The 22690-nt window shown below is 44.4% G+C and overlaps 2 protein-coding genes across 2 annotated transcripts in view; both read right to left on the minus strand.

The window, feature by feature from the left end:
• Positions 1-20388, minus strand: part of LOC306787300 (EF-hand domain-containing protein 1-like) — a gene marked incomplete at both ends in the record, with an annotated part of 58742 nt that extends 38354 nt beyond the window's left edge. Inside the window, 6 exons of the mRNA XM_079282415.1 lie at positions 15920-16163; positions 16489-16678; positions 16958-17107; positions 17235-17522; positions 17634-17855; positions 20359-20388. Of these exons, the coding sequence (XP_079138541.1) occupies positions 15920-16163; positions 16489-16678; positions 16958-17107; positions 17235-17522; positions 17634-17855; positions 20359-20388 (1124 nt within the window). The remainder of the gene's footprint in view (positions 1-15919; positions 16164-16488; positions 16679-16957; positions 17108-17234; positions 17523-17633; positions 17856-20358) is intronic.
• Positions 1-22690, minus strand: part of LOC306787313 (apoptosis regulator BAX-like) — a gene marked incomplete at both ends in the record, with an annotated part of 127157 nt that overhangs the window by 77654 nt on the left and 26813 nt on the right. The gene's annotated exons all lie outside the window — the stretch shown is intronic.

The following is a 22690-nucleotide window of genomic DNA, read 5'->3' on the forward strand; positions in this document are numbered from 1 at the left end:
CTGTAATGCAATCCTAAATTCATCAATGGGATCTTGTGAAGTAATGCTTGTTGAAACTACTGAATAACTGGCAAACTGTGGAACTACAACAAAACATTGATTTATTAGATGAATATGAAGTTCATACTGTATACAAAGCTAACATGCTATTGCAGCCCTTATGTGCATGAGCTCCAGGGTTGTAAAAATGAAGGTGAGAAAGGGAGAGAAAATGAAAAATAACATTCGTCATGTGCAGATAAAAATTAACTTTGTCCAGACTGTGTTTTTATGTGGCAGTAATGGCAGTAATATGCTGCTGTGTCCAGCTCATATGTGTGCGGTGCAGAGGAGCTCCCTCTTGTGTTTGCTGTCAGGTATTGCGATAACATTGTCAATTAAAGCTACACAATATCAGTTATTTCTTATCTTTTCCATTCCTTTTTTGTGGATTTCATGCTGAGACTGTTAAGTTGTTCACAGCCGATGTCGTCGAGAGCTGTGGATCTACAAGATGGCCGCCAGAGTGCATGTTACATCACCTGAGACGTGCACCTAGCACAGGATGCCCCTACCAGTGCGTTTCTACTGCGCAGCCATAATAAATGAGCAGGGAGTAGGGCGGGACACTGTTGAGGGATTAATAATGAATGAACAGAGACAGACAGAAAGACGGAAAAAGATCACTGGAATCTTTCGCACACACACACACACACAACCATATTCAAGCCCAGTTTCCATAACCGATCGAAATGCAATTTAAACCTGCTACACACTGCTGCTTGAAACAAAGTACTGTCAGATACCCAGTCACACCCACATTAATGGATCATATGTCACACCTGCGTTGAAATGATTTGCTGCTCAGCATTTAACTTATATTATTTCATTGCGTGTCAGGTAAAGTACCTGTCAGAAGATGAAATACCATTTGCATTCTTGTCGGCCTTTATATGAAAGATCAAAAGAGGAGTGTGTGTGTGTGTGTATGTGTGTGTGTGTGTGTGAGTGAGAGAACGCGAGCCTCAGTGCCATCTGGTCAGTCTCCAGGTGATGAAGCTCCCTAGAGCCAGGCCGGTGATAAAGATGACGATGAGGCCGTAGCTGTGGGAGCTCAGCGACGACCCACTCTGCACGGACGCCACCTCCAGCTCCGAAAAACTGTTGATCTGTGGAGAGACAGCTCCGATCACCTGGTGTGGAAAACATGCATCTGGAAAACATTCATGCCACTAAATGCCGATTACTTTTTTACAAATGTGATTGACTATCTGTCGTCCATGTGGCTCTGGAATGTTTTATTGTCGGTGCAGGAAGTGACAACAAACATGAGAAATATCCATCCGCCTTGCTATGCTGCTGTGCACTTCACGGTGAGCAGAACTGTGAATAAAGCTTCACAAGTTGAAGCAGCAGCTGGGTCAGTGATGTTCAGCCCCTCAAACTCCTTTGAAAACTTTTCCACCACCGGAACTTAACCCCTAACGTACTGCACAGCCAGTGTGTTGTCTCATGTGTGAACACTACCATCGTTTGTCAATCCCGTATCAGACTAATGCCGCGTCTCCACGGTACAGCTCTGTTCTCAGCTCTTCTCTATTCGTTTTCCACTGCGCACCCACCCCCAAGATCTGGGTCCAGTGAATACAAAACATATTGCGGTCGCTGTTGATGTTTGGCAATTTAAAAACAGCAGGTTTGTGCAGGAAGTGCCGTGTCGAGGTGGTGAAGGTTCTCTCTCATTGGCTGGTCTGCAGTGTTGTAAATCCACCTTCCAGTACAACGTACTAGCTACACGTGGAACTAATTTACATTTTCAATTGTGCCTGGTGATGCTAGTCAATGTCGTTTAGCCGGGTGCATTCAATTTCTGTGTATCAGAATGTAGCATCAATAAGACAACAGTTAGGACTACAGTATGTGATGGAGGGACACACACACACACACACAGGTAACTTCTGCTGGGGTGTCAGACTTTGTGTATATCCAAGTAAATGACAAATACTAAAGTTACGTTGGCACGGCAGGTAGAGATAATATTAGCAAAGGAACGTTAGCGTGATCTTTTCTGGCTAACGATAATTCATCTTAATAATCTCTCTCACGTTACCACAGAGATCAGAGGAAGCTAACATGTCTGAATCTCACATTAACAGATCAACTTAGCTTTAGCCCTACATTAGCTAGTTAGCTAGCATTTCGCTAACATTAGCCAACTTAAGATGTGTCTACATACACAGTGAGCGCGTATAATAAAACTTCAGTTCCATAGTAATGCTACCTTTGAGCAGACGTAGCATATCGAAGTACAACAGGAAATGGGGAAATTGATTGGAGCACTGAGCAAACGGGCGGGACTAAAACACAGAAATGATTCAGCATTTTTGCACTTCCTGTTCAGTCGTCTCAAAGTCAATGGTTGTTTTGATGTGTTTTTGGTAGGATGCCTGAAATAAGGTCTGTGGTTAACACAAGCTTATGATAGTTTACACGTTGTTCTACAATATAAAATACATCAGCAGATACCCTTCTCGTGAATTTTGAGGCTTTTAGGTGGCTTAAGCCGGTTGCTAACATGTGGGTAAATGAGACTAAACGTGGATGGGAAAATCATGTACGCTGTCTTTGGTCAAGAGAACCACTGCTAAGCTAACTTGTGGGATTGCTCTACAAAATGACGTCATCCCTGCGGCACTCTATGGAGGAGGGTCCCCCCCTATTTATTTTAAAAGAGCAACGGCCAACGGGGAAACTCCAAAAACTATAGTCCGTACATCAGGGCCAGACGTTGGCATTTATAGGGCTGGCCCCGCCTTGTTGCAGTCCCACCAAGAAGGAAACGCAGAGAGCTTCATCTATACAGCTGTATCATCTCATACAGAGAGGCTAACTGAACAAAGGTCGCAGTGTCGCTGCGTTCCGCAGAACCACAGAACCAACATGGTAGAGAGGAAAGTGCTCTGAGAGTAAGCACATGGAAGAAATGAAGGCCCAACATACCCATCCTCCATGATCCACAATCCAGCCCAGCAGAGTGTTCCTGAAAAACTCCACGGTCCACTTCAGGATGTCCCTCATTGACTGAGGGAGGTGAGCCTCCACCATCTGATGGACAGCAGAAACACAAAACTTTTGGGCCAAAACGATTAGGCCCCTCAAGCTGCGCGTTCTCAGAGTGTCGTGCACACAGACAGAGAGCACGAGCAGAGAGCACACAGGCAGAGAGCACGAGCAGGAAAGGCATATATTTTGCGCAGATATCATACTTTACACACATTACTGGGTACATTCCATAGTTCAAAAACACAAATATTGACAATTTATATAATTTATGATTATTATAATTTTTTTTTTTGTTTTTGCGTGGCTCATGGTGGGGCCATGCCCCTGTATTGACCAGCCGCCACTGGTTTCCTGTTAAAGGGAATTATTACGGTAACCCTCAAGTTATTAAAGGGAAATAGAAAACAGCCCTACCTAGAACATGTGCACCAGCTACCACTGCGTATAACCATATTCATCTAGCAAACGATACCTACCTTGGATTGTTACAATAGCCAGTGTCATTTTATTCAATGTGTCCATCTGGGCAAATTGGTGGATCCAAATGTTATAAAAAAAAACATGTATGATGTAATTTCTTTGTAATCATCCAAAATAATGTTAAGTGTATGTTATTTTTCCAAGTAGGCCACTGACTGGTCGATACGTGCGATGCATTGAGTGGGCAACGCGCCGTGTATTGAGTGGGCCGGTCTGACAGTAACTCCCGGGCCACTTTTTTCCGCCAGTCCGGCCCTGCCCCCATCTAAATGTTCACAATGGTGTCACTGTGCGGGATACAGCCAGGCGATGTACACAAATACAGCCATGATAAATAGGAATATGCAGTTTAACTCGAATGGACGTCTTTAAGTGTGCGTTGAGCTTACCTGACATGCCGCTCCCTTCACACGCCATGGCAACCAACTAGTAACACTTCTAAAGTTAACGTTAAGTGAACTCTTCTTCCCTCAGAAACTCCGCCTCCTTTCCTTCACTGTCGGATAAACGCTCCTTTAAAAACTGTATCCGGTGATTAAACACGACTCATATGATGCGTGTGTAATTACAACAAACACACATTCACTAGCTTAGGGCCCCACCTCGGCGATTTGGCCGGCTGGAGAGTTTTAGGGATGGTTGGTGGAGGGTAGCCTGAGCGAAGCGGTTTGGGGAAAGGCTAGTTTGAGGGTCCACTGCGGCTCCCGGGCCTTGCACACCCCCCCAGTCCATGTGGGACAGTAGTGGCTGTGGAGGCAGGTGGCCTTCCGCGAGTAGTTTTAAAGAGGGGCGGGAGGGTGGGGTGCGAAAGGCGTAGCAGGCTGAGCTATGGTGGCCGTGGGTATTTGTAGGGTGTGGCCGGGAGTGGCCCCGTGGAGGTGTGGCCCTGCTCCTGAAATTCAGCTAAGGTTTATCTCCAATTCACTAGCTTAGGGCCCCACCTCGGCGATTTGGCCGGCTGGAGAGTGTTAGGGATGGTTGGTGGAGGGTAGCCTGAGCGAAGCGGTTTGGGGAAAGGCTAGTTTGAGGGTCCACTGCGGCTCCCGGGCCTTGCACACCCCCAAAAGCCTGCCTACGGGAGCAGTGCCGCCTGCCCGTTGCGCATGTCGGTGGCACTGTGGCGAGTGTAGAGTTGGTAGGCGGGGGAGGGCCAGCGGCCCAGGCTTTGATGGTGGTCTGGGACTCCTCTGCGCGCTGTGGTGGAGTGGCCGGGGAAGGAGCCGGGATTGATCCCGGAGATGGTTAGGATTCCCCTGAAGTGCCAGAGGAACCAGGCCGGTCTGACAGTAACTCCCGGGCCACTTTTTTCCGCCAGTCCGGCCCTGCCTCCACCTACATGTTCACAATGGTGTCACTGTGCGGGATACAGCCAGGCGATGTACACAAATACAGCCATGATAAATAGGAATATGCACTTTAACTCGAATGGAAGTATTTAAGTGTGCGTTGAGCTTACCTGACATGCCGCTACCTTCACACGCCATGGCAACCAACTAGAAACACTTCTAAATAATAATAATAATAATAACTTTAATTTATATAGCGCCTTTCAGGGGACCCAAGGCCGCTTTACAAGAGTAACAAAACAGTTTAGACAAACAGTCAGAAAAACAAAACAAGTAAACTAGGGGCCGAAAGCCTTGGCGAACAGATGGGACTTGAGGGCCCTTTTGAAGGCGTCCAGAGTGGAGATGTTGCGAATCACCGCAGGGAGAGAGTTCCAGAGGGTGGGGGCTGCCACACTGAAAGCTCTGTCCCCGAAGGTTCGCAGTTTGGTGCGGGCGGTGGTAAGCAGGCCAGAGTCTGAAGACCGCAGGTTCCGGGGAGGGGCATGTGGGCGGAGGAGGTCCGATAGGTACTGGGGGGCATGGGCATGGAGGGACTTGTAGGTGAGGAGGAGGATCTTGTATGAGATGCGGGACTTGACCGGGAGCCAGTGGAGGTTGATGAGGGTGGGGGTGATGTGCTGCCAGGGCTTTGTGTGCGTGAGAACCCTGGCAGCAGAGTTTTGTACATACTGGAGCCTGTCCAGGGTTTTGTTGGGTACCCCGAACAGGACACCATTGCAGTAGTCCAAGCGGGAGGTGACAAACGCATGGACCAGGGTTTCAGCAACAGACTCCGAGAGTGACGGTCGGAGTCTGGCAATGTTCCTGAGATGGAAAAAGGCAGTTTTGGTGACGGACTTGATGTGGGACTTGAAGGATAGGGTGGAGTCCAGGATGACACCCAGGTTGCGGACTTCAGGAGATGGGGAGATGGAGCAGCCGTCAACCTCGAGGATGAAGTCACCAACCTTCCGGAGCAGCGCCTTGGGTGCCACAACCATGAGCTCTGTCTTCTTGGTGTTGAGTTTGAGGAGATTTGATGACATCCAGGTTTTTATTTCATACAGGCAGTTGACAAGGGACTGAGGGGGGAGCTGGGAGGATGGAGTAGTACTGAGATAGATTTGAGTATCATCAGCATAGCAGTGGAAGTTCAGTCCGTGATGGCGGATGATCTTGCCGAGGGGGAGCATGTAGATGGTGAAGAGGAGGGGGCCAAGCACAGAGCCTTGGGGCACGCCATGATTGACTGGGGCTAGGGGGGAAATAGAGCCGTTGATGGAAACAAACTGTTCCCTGTTATGGAGGTAGGATGTAAACCAGGAGAGGGCGGTGCCAGTGACCCCTAGAAGGTCAGATAGGCGGTTGAGGAGGATGGTATGGGAGACAGTGTCAAATGCTGCAGAGAGGTCCAGGAGGATGAGGATGCTGAGGCGGCCAGAGTCAGCAGCAATGAGGAGATCGTTGATGATCTTAATGAGGGCGGTCTCCGTGCTGTGTTGGAGTCTGAAGCCGGATTGGAGGGGCTCATAGAGCTCATGTTTGGACATGTGGAGATGGAGTTGGCCGGCGACTACTCTTTCCAGAGTCTTACTGAGGAAGGGAAGGTTGGAGATCGGCCGGTGGTTGTGGAGGTCATCAATGTCCAGGCCAGGCTTTTTGAGGATGGGGGTGACTGAGGCAGTTTTGAAGCTGGTAGGGACAATACCAGATGCCAAAGAAGCATTGATGATGTCCACCATGTAGGGGCAGAGGGTGGGTAGGCAGTCCTTGACCAGGGCTGTAGGCATGGGGTCCAGGGAGCAGGTGGACATCTTGGCCGAGCTGACCAACTTGGCCACTTGGGGAGCATCCACAGGGGAGAAGGAGGAGAGGTCACAAAGGGAGAGGTGCGGCGCTGAGGGGGCGTTGCCAGGTGGCTGAAGTGCGGGTGGAGGGGGAGGGGCTGGTGTCAGGAGCTGCTGGTGGATGGAGTCGACTTTCGCCTGGAAGAAGTCGAGGAATTTGGAGCAGAGATCGGGAGCACCAGAGGGATGGGGGTGTCAATGGGGCGGAGTAGGCGGTTGATGGTGGAGAACAGTGATCGAGGGTTGCTTTGCTGGGCACCGATCAAACGAGAGTAGTATACTAAAGTTAACGTTAAGTGAACTCTTCTTCCCTCAGAAACTCCGCCTCCTTTCCTTCACTGTCGGATAAACGCTCCTTTAAAAACTGTATCCGGTGATTAAACACGACTCATATGATGCGTGTGTAATTACAACAAACACACATAGAAAGTGATGTTCTGTCGAAGTAAACCTCTGAGCGCTATGCGCGGAGCGAGCCAACTGTCCAAACCTAACATTTGATAGGCATAGCAACAGTAACCAAGGGGGGCCCTTTGCTAAGCTACATGTAAGCACAATACATAATTATAATACTAACAGAGTAAACACGCATTTCTCTTCGACAGAATCATCCATAATTCAATGCTGTGTGTCTGAATGGCCTCAGGCCCACTTCCCCTTGTGTCAGCCTGCTCACCACAAACTCAAACCCAAGCCCACCAACCCAGAACACAACTTATTTGCATAATGACATTTCTTCCTTCTTTTATTTATTTATTTATTTTGGCAGTACATAAAATAACCCAGCAGCATATCCTCGGCTCTCCATCAGTCTCACACATGCTGCAGAGTCAAACAGGGATTGAGGAGATACTGGATTATATTTAAACTTCAGGCAGTGAGAACGTCTGTGACCCGGCCGCCCTGCTGGAAACAGTGGAGCCAAAACTAACCAACCAACGTCGGGATCTTGTTATGTCATTAGTGGCACTGAAAAGAGGCAGAGGAAGCAGATTGTTCCACAGGTTATCTGTCTCTACTGCCAGGATAGAGTGACAGTTTGAGCAATGATGACAAAAAGTTATTTTTTATAAACTGCCGCTCTAACAGGCTCCATATAGGAACAGGAACCAACACATCCAGCTGTTGAACCAACACATCCAGGTGTTGAACCAACACATCCAGGTCATTGTCCATCTATCAGGCCATGGCAGGCTACATGTTAAAGCATTGACTGGAACTTCTTTTAATTGTATTAATAAGTAGTGCTTGTATTAAGTGATGTGTTGAAATAATGAGAAATATATTTTAAAAAAAAGAAATGAGTATGTTATCACACTATAAAACATTTTAAGAAGGTAAAACATAAAATTGTTAAATTCCCCTTCTGCCTTGAAAATGTAAAGTAAATGAGGTGAACCTGGACCTGCAGCTGGAGGCCCCTATGCACCAACGCTGGTAGAAAGACAGCACGAGGCTGCTCCAGTGACCTTGCAGTAATGATTCTTTTCAGTGATGAAATTACAGTAAGTTATCACAGTAACCGGCAGATGGAGGGCGGCCACTGGTGAGCATTCATTCAGGGTTCGACCGCGTTGGATTTGGTGTGTGAACCCTGCGGGGAGATATGCTGACATGCTGATGTTTCTCTTGGAACATCATTTCATGAGTAAAGTGAAAACTCAGCATGTCATTCGAAGGCAAAAGATTCACATCAGAAGAACTCCTAAGTTCTCAAATCGACTGATGCCATGTGACAAACACATGACAAACAAAACGGACGTAGCTGTACATTCCTGTGAACAGCAGCAACAAAAACAAGTCTAATATGACCGACATCTTAACATTAAAAATCCAACCTGAGGAAAACATTGTCCCTCAACTTTGACTGTGTGAGCACCAAGCATGATGGTGTAAACACAGAGCCCACCTCCTCTCGTCCCACCAGAGTCCTGAGCTCTGTCCTGATGTCCACCTGAGTGCAGCTTGATCCGGGATGGACGATGGATCCAGGTCCCTGTGAAGATGTGGGCTCAACAGTCACTGATCTCCCGCTGCTTTCATCCATCTTATTGTTCTGCGACCGAACACCAGACAGCCAGCAGTAGGCTGGGTAGTGGAACGGCCTCTGGTCCTAGCTGGGTTAGCTTAGCTTCCATCTCGGCTCTCCTCCTGGGGCAGTTTTGTGGCGTTTGGTCTGATATAAGTTAATGTCAGTGAATTCCTGTATGGTGTTTCACAGTGTTAACGTATTTATCATAATGAGAAAAGGCGTACGTTAATACAAGAAAATATTCTTGTTATTATGAAAATAACTTGATATTGGTGGCAGTAATATGCTGCTGTGTCCAGCTCATATGTGTGCGGTGCAGAGGAGCTCCCTCTTGTGTTCGCTGTCAGGTATTGCGGTAACATTGTCAATTAAAGCTACACAATATCAGTTATTTCTTATCTTTTCCATTCCTTTCTTGTGGATTTCATGCTGAGACTGTTAAGTTGTTCACAGCCGATGTCGTCGAGAGCTGTGGATCTACAAGATGGCCGCCAGAGTGCATGTTACATCACCTGAGACGTGCACCTAGCACAGGATGCCCCTACCAGTGCGTTTCTACTGCGCAGCCATAATAAATGAGCAGGGAGTAGGGCGGGACACTGTTGAGGAATTAATAATGAATGAACAGAGACAGACAGAAAGACGGAAAAAGATCACTGGCATCTTTCTCACACACACACACACACACACACACATACACACACACACAACCATATACAAGCCCAGTTTCCATAACCGATCGAAATGCAATTTAAACCTGCTACACACTGCTGCTTGAAACAAAGTACTGTCAGATACCCAGTCACACCCACATTAATGGATCATATGTCACACCTGCGTTGAAATGATTTGCTGCTCAGCATTTAACTTATATTATTTTATTGCGTGTCAGGTAAAGTACCTGTCAGAAGATGAAATACCATTTGCATTCTTGTCGGCCTTTATATGAAAGATCAAAAGAGGAGTGTGAGAGTGTGTGTGAGAGAGAATGCGAGCCTCAGTGCCATCTGGTCAGTCTCCAGGTGATGAAGCTCCCTAGAGCCAGGCCGGTGATAAAGATGACGATGAGGCCGTAGCTGTGGGAGCTCAGCGACGACACACTCTGCACGGACGCCACCTCCAGCTCCGAAAAACTGTTGATCTGTGGAGAGACAGCTCCGATCACCTGGTGTGGAAAACATGCATCTGGAAAACATTCATGCCACTAAATGCCGATTACTTTTTTACAAATGTGATTGACTATCTGTCGTCCATGTGGCTCCGGAATGTTTTATTGTCGGTGCAGGAAGTGACAACAAACATGAGAAATATCCATCCGCCTTGCTATGCTGCTGTGCACTTGACGGTGAGCAGAACTGTGAATAAAGCTTCACAAGCTGAAGCAGCAGCTGGGTCAGCGATGTTCAGCCCCTCAAACTCCTTTGAAAACTTTTCCACCACCGGAACTTAACCCCTAACGTACTGCGCAGCCACTGTGTTGTCTGATGTGTGAACACTACCATCGTTTGTCAATCCCGTATCAGACTAATGCCGCGTCTCCACGGTACAGCTCTGTTCTCAGCTCTTCTCTATTTGTTTTCCACTGCGCACCCACCCCCAAGATCTGGGTCCAGTGAATACAAAACATATTGCGGTCGCTGTTGATGCTTGGCAATTTAAAAACAGCAGGTTTGTGCAGGAAGTGCCGTGTCGAGGTGGTGAAGGTTCTCTCTCATTGGCTGGTCTGCAGTGTTGTAAATCCACCTTCCAGTACAACGTACTAGTAGGGCTGGGCGATATGGCCTAAAAAAAAAATCTCTGATTTTTTTACAAAAAATCCGATTCACGATTTAAATCGATTTTTTTCCCCCAAAAAAATTTGCAGATGACAGAAGCTGTTGAAAACAATTTTTTTATTTTATTTTGTGATGATTTTCCCTCGTAGGTTGATAAAAATAAAGTGCAAACAAAACCTGAACATTGTAGAAAGGTGCCTGTAGTATACAAAAAGTATTTGGTCACTCTTTTGTTTCCCTGAATCATTTAAATATACAATTTAATTAAACATAACATTAAATGGCATTAAATAGTAGCCTTCTATTGTAAACAACTGTGCAAATGTAACTTTTTACAGTAAGCTTTTCTAACTGAATACACTGATACAAACACAGCATGAAATAAAATGTATGTGACCCTTTAACATTCACATTTTCAAAAGTGCAACATCTGTTCTAACATAACATATTTTGCACAGTAAATAAGTGCATGTAAACAAAATCAAGTACATTCACAACATAACCAACAGTATTAAACAGTAGTGCATGTTTTTTCTAAATATTTTTTGCCAGGAAGACAAGCCTGTCTACTACCTCTGGCTTCAGGCATGCACGGTGGCATGTAACAATGCCCCCCCACACACTGAAAAGACTCTCAGAGGGGGCACTTGTAGCTGGCACAGAGAGGTATTTCTTTGCTAAAGTACTTAGCCTTGGAAAGTTACGTTGGTGACGCTTCCACCAGTCAAGTGGATCGGTGTCTGGGTCAACCTGCTGGACCACAGGTCAGTTGTTGCGGAGTAGAATGACATCCCCTCCAGCTCCGCAGAGATCCTTTGGCGTGTACTATTGTACAGCCGAGGCAAGGCAACGTCAGAAAAATGTTTACGGCTTGGTAGCACGTACCTGGGGTCCAAAGCTTTGAGAAGGTGAATAAACCCCGGCTTTTCCACGGTGTATATGGGCACCATATCTTTTGCGATATACATCGTGACTGCATCCGTGATGGCTTTCCACCGGGCACTGTTCTTCTCATGCGGAGTACAGTTGGTGAATGTCTCCAAAATGCTGGGTTGTTGTTGTGAGGTGGCGGCGGCGGCGGCGGCGGCGCTTGTGCTCCCGCGGTCCTGCTCCCTCCTCAGGGCAACAACACTTCTCCCTGCATTAAACTTCTCCGTGCTGCATTAAATTTGTTGTGCTGCTTGATTTTGTAGCAATAGCTTTTAGACAGACCTTACATCGTGGTGCTGTTTGTTCTGTGTCAGATGACACGAACCCGAACCATTTCCAGACCACCGAAGACACATTCTTGCCTCTCTTAAGAACGAGAGCTTCACTGCTAGCTGTGAAGCACTCTACTACGGGAACCCAACGGGGGGAGGGGTGGGGGCGATTTTCTCGATTTTCAATAAAACACATCGCCTTAAAGCACACATTCGAATTAATCGATTAAATCGATTTATCGCCCAGCCCTAATATATACATATATATATATATATATACATACATACATACATACATACATACATACATACATACATACATACATACATACATACATACACATATATATATATATATACGTATGTATATATATATACAATGAAATAAAAGATTGTGTTTTTTATTGATTAAAACAAACCTTGTCATTAGTAGTTTGAATGATGTATTATAAGCTGTTCAGAGGTTTTGTAAACAGGTCATGATTCCCCTTTTAATATCTATTTAATATTAATGTAAAAAATCTCCTTCAAACAACTGGATTGTCAATGGAAACTACATTTTACGAGATCACACGTGAACACATCATGGTAACGTTATAATTCACTTTGGCCTCAAGGTCGAACCAGTTCTCCCCACTGGTTCTACCAACTCTCCCCTCTGGTAGGCTTCTCTTGAAGTTCTGAGTCGGAATAAGCAAATACTAGCGATTGATGGGCATTTTTTTTTTTTTAATGGCATGAATTGAATATTTTAGGAACTATTTACTTCGCTTCACTCTTAAAACACCAGAACAAAGTCTGAGGACATGGCAACACATCGCCTGTCGAATGTAAGCGTGTGAGTGTGGAGGCAATGTCAGACTGAGAATGGAAAGAGCAAGAGTGTGACAAAATGACAATTCTGTCTGATATCAGGCAATCGTTTTGTTTATTATGTTAAACATTCTGCAAAGGCTTTCACTTGGTCTTGTGGAGTGAACTCTTGAGGCAATCCAACCTTCCATGACATCATGAAGATGGCTCTGCTACATAATCAACTGATAGAGAATGGACATCAATTGTTGTGTGCGTCACATTTTGTTTTTAAAGTGAAGATTCTAGAGGGGTGTGTTATTTTAAATGGCTGGTCTGATGTTTTACCTCTTTGGTCGGCTGGTTATTTGCTTTCCGCATACCCGGCTTCTGGCGCCTGAAGTCTTTAGCACATTCTTCTTGTGAACCAAAAGCATTATAGGGAGGAGCCTCCTGTAGATGGATTCATAATAGAAATACAAATTGTAGCATATCAAATATTTTCAACACCCGTTCAAGAATACTACACTCGAAGGCCAATTCTTATGGGAGCCAGCCTACTGTTCAACACAGCGCTGGGCTGTAGACAGTGTGAGATATAGAGGTGGACAGAATAGATAATAAAACGTCACAGCAGCTACAGACACATCAGTACACAACAGTAAAACACACACATATTCAAAAATAAGTTCAATATTTAGCTGGTCAATATGTACAATAAATGTACAATGAATAAACATGTAAACATGGACAGATGAGGGTAATGAAGGACAAAACATCATCATCTATCGCGACAAAAAGTCACCTATCCTCAGGCAATAGAGATGATAGAGTTTCAGATGAAAAATACATTTCCGGTTCTTACCGTCTTCTTCTCCTGAAGCAGGTCAGTTTTTTTTGGTACCTCTAAGGCAGGCATGTCAAACATACGGCCCGCGGGCCGGACCCGGCCCGTTGGATGATTTAATCCGGCCCGGCATAAATTTCTGAGAATGTCAAAAAAAAAGCGAGTCTCTAGCTCATTTCTATCAAAAGTTGTGATTTTTTAAAATAATAAATACAAATCAAATGCTCCCCCCGGCCACTAGAGGGCAGCAAATGTAAAGGAGCTCACGTCCAGCATGCGGCACCGCCCCCTGATGTGTCCAGGTAAAAACTAACCGGCAATCTTGCTTCACCATTCACCACTAACACACTTGTCAACACACCCTTCCCAAAATGGCACTGTCAAAAAAAAGAAAAGTGGACACGGAGTGCAGAGTTTTCCAGGAAAAATGGACTGAGAATTACTTATTCACAGAAGTGAATGCAACACCGGTGTGCCTGGTATGTAATCAGCCTATTGCAGTGTTCAAAGAGTTTAATATTAAGCGCCACTATGAGACTCTTCATAAAGAAAAGTATGACCACTTGAAAGGACAAATAAGGAAAGACGAGATAAACAAATTGGTCGCTGGTCTGAAGAAACAGCAGTCTACTTTTACGCGCAGCCGCGATATCTCTGATGGGGCTGTAAGAGCCAGCTACATTATTGCCAACGAGCTGGTGCAGGCATCCAAGCCGTTTTCTGATGGGGAGTTTGTAAAAACATGCATGCTGAAGGCTGCAGAAGTCGTGTGCCCTGAAAAGCGACCTGCCTTTGCCAATATCAGTCTAACGAGGAACACTGTCGCAGATCGGGTGACAGCTCTCTCAAGTGACTTGAGCAGCCAACTGAAAGAGAAAATCAAGTCATTTATCGCATTTTCAATTGCAATAGATGAGAGCACCGATGTCACAGATATTGCTCAACTGGCCATATTCATTAGAGGTGTTGATGAAACTTTGACCATCACCGAGGAGCTGCTTGAATTGGTGCCCATGAATGACACCACAACAGCAGATGACATTTTCAGCGCTCTCGTTGGAGCGCTGGACAAGGTGGGAGCGGACTGGTCCCGTGCCGTGAGCCTGGCTACCGACGGTGCGCCATCAATGGTCGGGAGAAAGGCAGGTGTTGCCACAAAATTCCGTGACAAAGTACAGTCAAATGGAGGACAAGAGTTTTGGGCATTTCACTGCATTTTGCATCAGGAGGCGTTATGTTGCAAAACACTGAAAATGGACCATGTTATGAGTGTGGTTGTGAAAACTGTCAATTTCATCAGAGCGCGTGGTCTAAATCACCATCAGTTTGACACATTTCTCAGTGATAATGACATTCATGCTGGCCTCCCATACCACACTGAGGTGCGGTGGTTAAGCAGAGGTGCAGTACTCAAGCGCTTCTTTGAGCTGCGAGGGGAAATAGGACAATTTATGGAGAAGAAGGGACGCCCAGTAAAGGAACTTAAATGCAAGGAATGGGTGCAGGATCTTGCGTTTATGGTTGATATTACACAACACACTTAACACTACATTGCAGGGCCGTAACAGGGTTGTCACTCAATATTACGACAGCATAAGTGCGTTCAAGATGAAACTGTCACTGTGGGAGACGCAGCTATCCAACGGCGACACCGCGCATTTCTCTTGTCTCACAGCTGTGCGTCCGAAGGCACCGGACCGTCACGATAATGATTTGGATAAATATAAAGACAACATAACAGATTTGCTGCGAGAGTTTGAGCAGAGGTTTCAGGCATTCAGTGAACTTGAGAACAAACTTGGCTTTTTTCGCTCGCCATTTACAGTGAAGCCTTCTGATATGCCAGCTGACATTCAACTCGAGCTTATTGACTTGCAGTGCGATTCTGCTATGAAGGATAAATTTGGGTCTGTGGGATTGGATACGTTTTATCAATATCTTGTGCCACTTAAAAGTCTGCTTTGAAGTGTCATGATAAACAGCTCTCAGGTGGCTGGTGCAGACTCCAAGGTCCTGAACTAACTCTCTGCTGCTGCTGCTGCTGTTGTTGTTGGGAAGTGCAGGCAGCAGAGCAAAAAGCTCTCAAAAGACTTGTTTCTATGTTTTCCCTACCATTACACTGGATGTAATTATATCCCTGTTGCATAATCTAATGTGCAGTATATTCTCATCTTCAGAGCCTACTAGTTTGATCTGATGTAATCTTATTGCCCATGCACTGCTATAACTTTTATTTTGTATTTTATTTATTTCAAAGCAGTATGACATAAGGCAAAAATATTTTTTTCATAGCTCCCACTTGAGGTTGTTTAGTGTGGTGAGTTGGTTCAGGTGTAAAACTGCATTCACTCAACTGTCAAATAAACCAGTTGTTAACACATTCACAGCCAAACATGAAAATCATTTTTTTCTCCATTGTTTGTGAATAAATGTGTTGTGCTTAGAAAAGATCCCTTGTCATCCGTGATTATAATATGTAGGGTGGGCTACAAATGTAGGCTGAATGATAAAGCATAGTACTGAAAAACAAAGCTAAATATTTGGAGTTGACATTCTTTTACTGATCCGGCCCACCTGAGAACAGAAAGTCTGGATCCGGCCCCCGAGCCAAACTGAGTTTGACATGCCTGCTCTAAGGGTTTCATCTCCAGGTCAGGGTGATTCTTTTGGTAATACTCTTTAGTGAAGCCGTCGCAGTCATACAGCAGGAAGCGACGGCTCAGCAGCTCTATCCTTTCTCCCACCTGGAAGTCTTTGGGGGAGTAGTACTCGTCTACCTCCGCTGCTGAAACCTCCAGCACACAGCTGGGAAAGAGCTCTGGATGGAAATACGAGTATCGTCATTGCTGTTAATTCGCTTAGAAATCTTTTTACGTTGTCTCTTTTAAAAAAAATACAATTGTGGGTTTTTTTTCTGCACTGCAAACAATATTTGACAACAATATATATAACCAAAAGTCAATTAAGAGCAGTTTGATGTAAATTGTGTTCATGTGATGCTGGTTTTAAGATGAGAGACACTTTCTAGGGTCATTCGCTCTGATGACGTGACTGGATACAAAGAGGCTCCTGAACCAAAGCACCGCGTCAGATCCAATTATATACAAAGCTGAACGTGACAGAATCACAACGTTGCATTTTACCAGGCGGTTTCCTTGTCTTGGGCAACTTCAGTCTGCGCATCAGGACAGGGAAGGGTAATCGTCCACAGTTGCGTACGTAGACCTCATTGATCTCCACCGTGTCATCCACAAGGTAATACTGGATGGTAACAGGCCTGGTCTCCCCGAACAGATTATCCGTATCCTCCCACAGAGCAAAGAAACGCAGCACCTGACCAAGAAGAGGTTAAAAGCCTGGATTAGAATTAGAAAGTCAAATGCAAAATGTCACGGTACAAACACCCGGTTAACGATGCAAGATCACTTCAAAACATCACTTATATTTGAAAAATGTCAGTGGTTTAGTACAAAACTTATCCTGAGTTTTACTTTGCTTTTGTAGATGATTTATACTGTAAGGTTAAATTAACTTAAAATTGGCTTCACTATTACTGTATATATTGGCCCGATCCTAACTAGAAGAAACGCAAACTTCACAAATTTCCTTTACCATACAATCCATGGTCAGAAACTTGTGCAAGTTGTCAAATCCAGAGGCTTTTGTGAAGGCAGGCTGAGGGTTTTTGCCACGTTTGCTGTAGGGATCCACAGGGATTGGCTCAGGCTCGTTTAAAACAATGCCCTCACTTTCCATGAAGTCCTACATGTGATGAATGAGACACAGCATATATATACATACATGAACATATTGTTTTGTAAGACATGCATAGAAGATAACGAATATGCATGACACACTTCAAGAGCTTTCCTATAAGTGAATGTTGTACCATTGTAAAAGTGTCACACTGTGTGATGTGGTACTTGACCCCGTACACCTCCAAGTCCATGCCAATATTGAGGTCTTTCCATTGGTAATGCTCTCCACGTTCATTCTTGGGCAGCCGCTGGCGTTTGAGCCGTTTTCCCTGAGATAATCCAGAATTCTCCACTATGGGCTCAAAGATGGACATGCAGTCATCCTCGAGGTAGTAGTTAATGACCACGGGACGCACCCAGCACTCCTCTTCAGGGGAATAATGGATATTTTCCTGAAAGTATGCATTGTAGCGCAGCACCTACAAGACAAGAGGGTGGTACAAAACAAACAAACAAGCAATTAATTGGATGGTTTATTGGACAGCAACAACAATCCAAATAAAATGAATGAATAGATAATATTATTGTACCTTTTTGTCAAGGGCCACGTGAGCTGGGATGAAGACTTTGACTGTGCTCTGGTCAGAGGAGCCATAAGTAATGTCTGGCGTCTCAATAGACAAATTACTGATCTCCTGCTGAAGCAACTGTTCAGATAAAAGAGGGTCCTGTCCAATACCCACAGTGGGGCGAGGGGCCAGAGCATAGCCTTTGTTGTACTTCAGTGTCTGGGGACGATGGAAGGTTGACTTCTGCACAGAAAGACATTAAAGGTCCCATGTTGTAAAAAGTGAGTTTTCTTTGTCTCTTTTTATTAAAAAGCAGGTGCTATGTAAATACTGTGAAAGGCCATGAATAAATACGTATACATATATATATACTAGGGCTGGGCGATATGGCCTAAAAAAAAAACTCTGATTCTTTTACAAAAAATCCGATTCACGATTTAAATCGATTTTTTTCCCAAAAAAATTTGCAGATGACAGAAGCTGTTGAAAACAATTTTTTATTTCATTTTGTGATGATTTTCCCTCGTAGGTTGATAAAAATAAAGTGCAAACAAAACCTGAACATTGTAGAAAGGTGCCTGTAGTATACAAAAAGTATTTGGTCACTCTTTTGTTTCCCTGAATCATTTAAATATACAATTTAATTAAACATAACATTAAATGGCATTAAATAGTAGCCTTCCATTGTAAACAACTGTGCAAATGTAACTTTTTACAGTAAGCTTTTCTAACTGAATACACTGATACAAACACAGCATGAAATAAAATGTATGTGACCCTTTAACATTCACATTTTCAAAAGTGCAACATCTGTTCTAACATCAACATAACATATTTTGCACAGTAAATAAGTGCATGTAAACAAAATCAAGTGCATTCACAACATAACCAACAGTATTAAACAGTAGTGCATGTTTTTTCTAAATATTTTTTGCCAGGAAGACAAGCCTGTCTACTACCTCTGGCTTCAGGCATGCACGGTGGCATGTAACAATGCCCCCCCACACACTGAAAAGACTCTCAGAGGGGGCACTTGTAGCTGGCACAGAGAGGTATTTCTTTGCTAAAGTACTTAGCCTTGGAAAGTTACGTTGGTGACGCTTCCACCAGTCAAGTGGATCGGTGTCTGGGTCAACCTGCTGGACCACAGGTCAGTTGTTGCGGAGTAGAATGACATCCCCTCCAGCTCCGCAGAGATCCTTTGGCGTGTACAGCCGAGGCAAGGCAACGTCAGAAAAATGTTTACGGCTTGGTAGCACGTACCTGGGGTCCAAAGCTTTGAGAAGGTGAATAAACCCCGGCTTTTCCACGGTGTATATGGGCACCATATCTTTTGCGATATACATCGCGACTGCATCCGTGATGGCTTTCCACCGGGCACTCTTCTTCTCATGCGGAGTACAGTTGGTGAATGTCTCCAAAATGCTGGGTTGTTGTTGTGAGGTGGCGGCGGCGGCGGCGGCGGCGGCGGCGGCGCTTGTGCTCCCGCGGTCCTGCTCCCTCCTCAGGGCAACAACACTTCTCCCTGCATTAAACTTCTCCGTGCTGCATTAAATTTGTTGTGCTGCTTGATTTTGTAGCAATAGCTTTTAGACAGACCTTACATCGTGGTGCTGTTTGTTCTGTGTCAGATGACACGAACCCGAACCATTTCCAGACCACCGAAGACACATTCTTGCCTCTCTTAAGAACGAGAGCTTCACTGCTAGCCGCCATTGTTTTCGTTTGTAAACAATGCGCGCACACTCTACTACGGGAACCCAACGGGGGGAGGGGTGGGGGCGATTTTCTCGATTTTCAATAAAACACATCGCCTTAAAGCACACATTCGAATTAATCGATTAAATCGATTTATCGCCCAGCCCTACGTACTAGCTACACGTGGAACTAATTTACATTTTCAATTGTGCCTGGTGATGCTAGTCAATGTCGTTTAGCCGGGTGCATTCAATTTCTGTGTATCAGAATGTAGCATCAATAAGACAACAGTTAGGACTACAGTATGTTATGGAGGGACACACACACACACACACACACACACAGGTAACTTCTGCTGGGGTGTCAGACTTTGTGTATATCCAAGTAAATGACAAATACTAAAGTTACGTTGGCACGGCAGGTAGAGATAATATTAGCAAAGGAACGTTAGCGTGAGCTTTTCTGGCTAACGATAATTCATCTTAATAATCTCTCTCACGTTACCACAGAGATCAGAGGAAGCTAACATGTCTGAATCTCACATTAACAGATCAACTTAGCTTTAGCCCTACATTAGCTAGTTAGCTAGCATTTCGCTAACATTAGCCAACTTAAGATGTGTCTACATACACAGTGAGCGCGTATAATAAAACTTCAGTTCCATAGTAATGCTACCTTTGAGCAGACGTAGCATATCGAAGTACAACAGGAAATGGGGAAATTGATTGGAGCACTGAGCAAACGGGCGGGACTAAAACACAGAAATGATTCAGCATTTTTGCACTTCCTGTTCAGTCGTCTCAAAGTCAATGGTTGTTTTGATGTGTTTTTGGTAGGATGCCTGAAATAAGGTCTGTGGTTAACACAAGCTTATGATAGTTTACGCTTTGTTCTACAATATAAAATACATCAGCAGATACCCTTCTCGTGAATTTTGAGGCTTTTAGGTGTCTTAAGCCGGTTGCTAACATGTGGGTAAATAAGACTAAACGTGGATGGGAAAATCATGTAGGCTGTCTTTGGTCAAGAGAACCACTGCTAAGCTAACTTGTGGGATTGCTCTACAAAATGGCGTCATCCCTGCGGCACTCTATGGAGGAGGGTCCCCCCCTATTTATTTTAAAAGAGCAACGGCCAATGGGGAAACTCCAAAACTATACTCCGTACATCAGGGCCAGACTTTGGCATTTATAGGGCTGGCCCCGCCTTGTTGCAGTCCCACCAAGAAGGAAACTGTTATGGGAAAATATGTCAGTCTACTGCTTTAGGGTTAAAGAATGTAAGTTTTAGAAGTTCAGGCACTAAACCTTGTTTATCTTGTTATCTGTTTGTTCCTGTGCATTGTTTCTGTCTTTAAAGACGGGGACACACACAGGGGTCATGATTGCGGTATTTCCCTTGATGGGCATCAGCTGAAGGGCATGACCCTCTGCAGGCATATATGATGTGTGATGGTTCACAGGTTTATTCCGTCTCTGCAATACTGTGACTTAACTCTTTGACCAGGTCACAGTGACATCAAAGGACGCATCTGACTGGGTGTATCCATGGTTTATTGTGGGGCAAACTGATAACACAGGGATTTGTAAACAGGCCATAAAGTGCCTTCAGGGTATCGTAGACAGGACACTATGCTTCAAAGAAAAACATCTGCCTTGACTGGTTTCCTTCTTCTGTTTATTCTTGTTTGCGAACCAAGATAACAGCATTCTAGCTGAGTATAAATGTCCATGCATTTGAATGTGTCGTCAGAGCACCTCTTGCAGATGACGGTGATGTATCTGTGAGACTGTGTTCTCTTTGCTTGCAAGCAAATAAATTGACTATTACAACTTTGATCGTTCATCCAGACTCTGTTTCATTTGACATTGATTTGATAACACTTTGACACTCTTCTCCCGACTATTCATAGAAATATTCCACAACAATTTGGCGTTGTCGGCAGGATTCGCTGACTGTCTATCAGAGCTCCAGAGGGACTGATCGGAGGAGAAGGCCTCTCCCAGGAATCCAGAACTGAAGTTTCCTGTCTTATACCTCATTAGACAAGAGAGAGAAAGAACCGGCAGACCCGAGGGAGTTTCTGATTGACGGCACGCGAATCCAACGAAAAATAATTCATTTCTACAAACGGGTAAGAATGTTAAAATTCCAATTGTAAAAGTAATGGTAAAATTATACTAAGGTCATATGATTTAATAGACACAGATGAATGGTCAAGTAGTCATTTTATACATTGTTTTTATTATTTGGGTAACAATTATTTTTGACGTTCGTGGTTTCGTTTTACGAATGTGGTTCATGTAAACTCCCTTTTTCATTTTCTGGCATATCACTATTTGCACGCTTTTCAGTAGAAGACAGGATTGTGTTATACGGTGATCGTAGACACAGATCGCTTGACTACAATTGGTTTGTTGTAAGACCGTGGTTAAAATGATCAAATACGTGAATTCTATACTGATAGAATAAAAATCGTGATAAATAACTAACGTGAACTTCAAATAACATTTGAAATAAGGTATTCGTGATTTTCCAACATAGCGTGAGTTTCAAATAAATTTGAAATAAGGTATTCGTGATTTTTCAACATAGCGTGAGTTTCAAACGAGGTTTTTTGCAAAATGTTTTCCTTCGATAGAATAAACATACGCTGTATGGTGACGACTGTATTGTAAAGGTAACGTTAACGTATCCACGCCTGAAAGATGGGTGGAAAAAGTAGCAAAAGCGCAGAGCCCTCGGGCCCAATAATTGATATGATGCAACAGAAATATGGAAACGGGTGTTTAGAATACCTCACGTACTGGTCAAAGGAGTTTGGTTTTCCTGAAAACGGCTCATTGAGCGCCGCTAAGCTCAAAATGTTAAGAGGGGATTTAGAAGGTAAATTGAAACAGATTAAATGTACGAAGAAAGACCGAGTCAAAGACTTAGAAATAAAAGTGAAACATTTGGGAATGATAAAAGTCATAGAATGAGTCTGAGCAGCCCGATGCCAAGGTCTTACCTCCGATAATAAATGAATGTGGGACAAGGACAATCAGACTGCCAAATAATTGGAAGAATGAACAAAATTGGGATTCCCTGAAAGAGGCAGTTTTAGCCTACGATTAAAATTTGATTAACTCAAAACGTGCTTGGAGCAGAGAAAAAGGTGAAGCAGATACAAATAAGTTGATGTCCAAGAGGAATGCAGGGGTGAGACACACCCACACACACACACACACAGAAACACAGAGATCTAAGAATTGTATCTCTACATGAGACAACGTTGTCTAACATTTGCTGCTGAACTTTCGGCAGCTGTTTTGTTTTGTTTGTTTTGTTAATTTTTAGTCCTTGGTCTTGATCTGGGGATTCCGCTTCCTGCTGTATGC

This window comes from Melanostigma gelatinosum (assembly GCF_949748355.1).
Source record: "Melanostigma gelatinosum genome assembly, chromosome: 13".
Lineage (NCBI taxonomy): Eukaryota > Metazoa > Chordata > Actinopteri > Perciformes > Zoarcidae > Melanostigma > Melanostigma gelatinosum.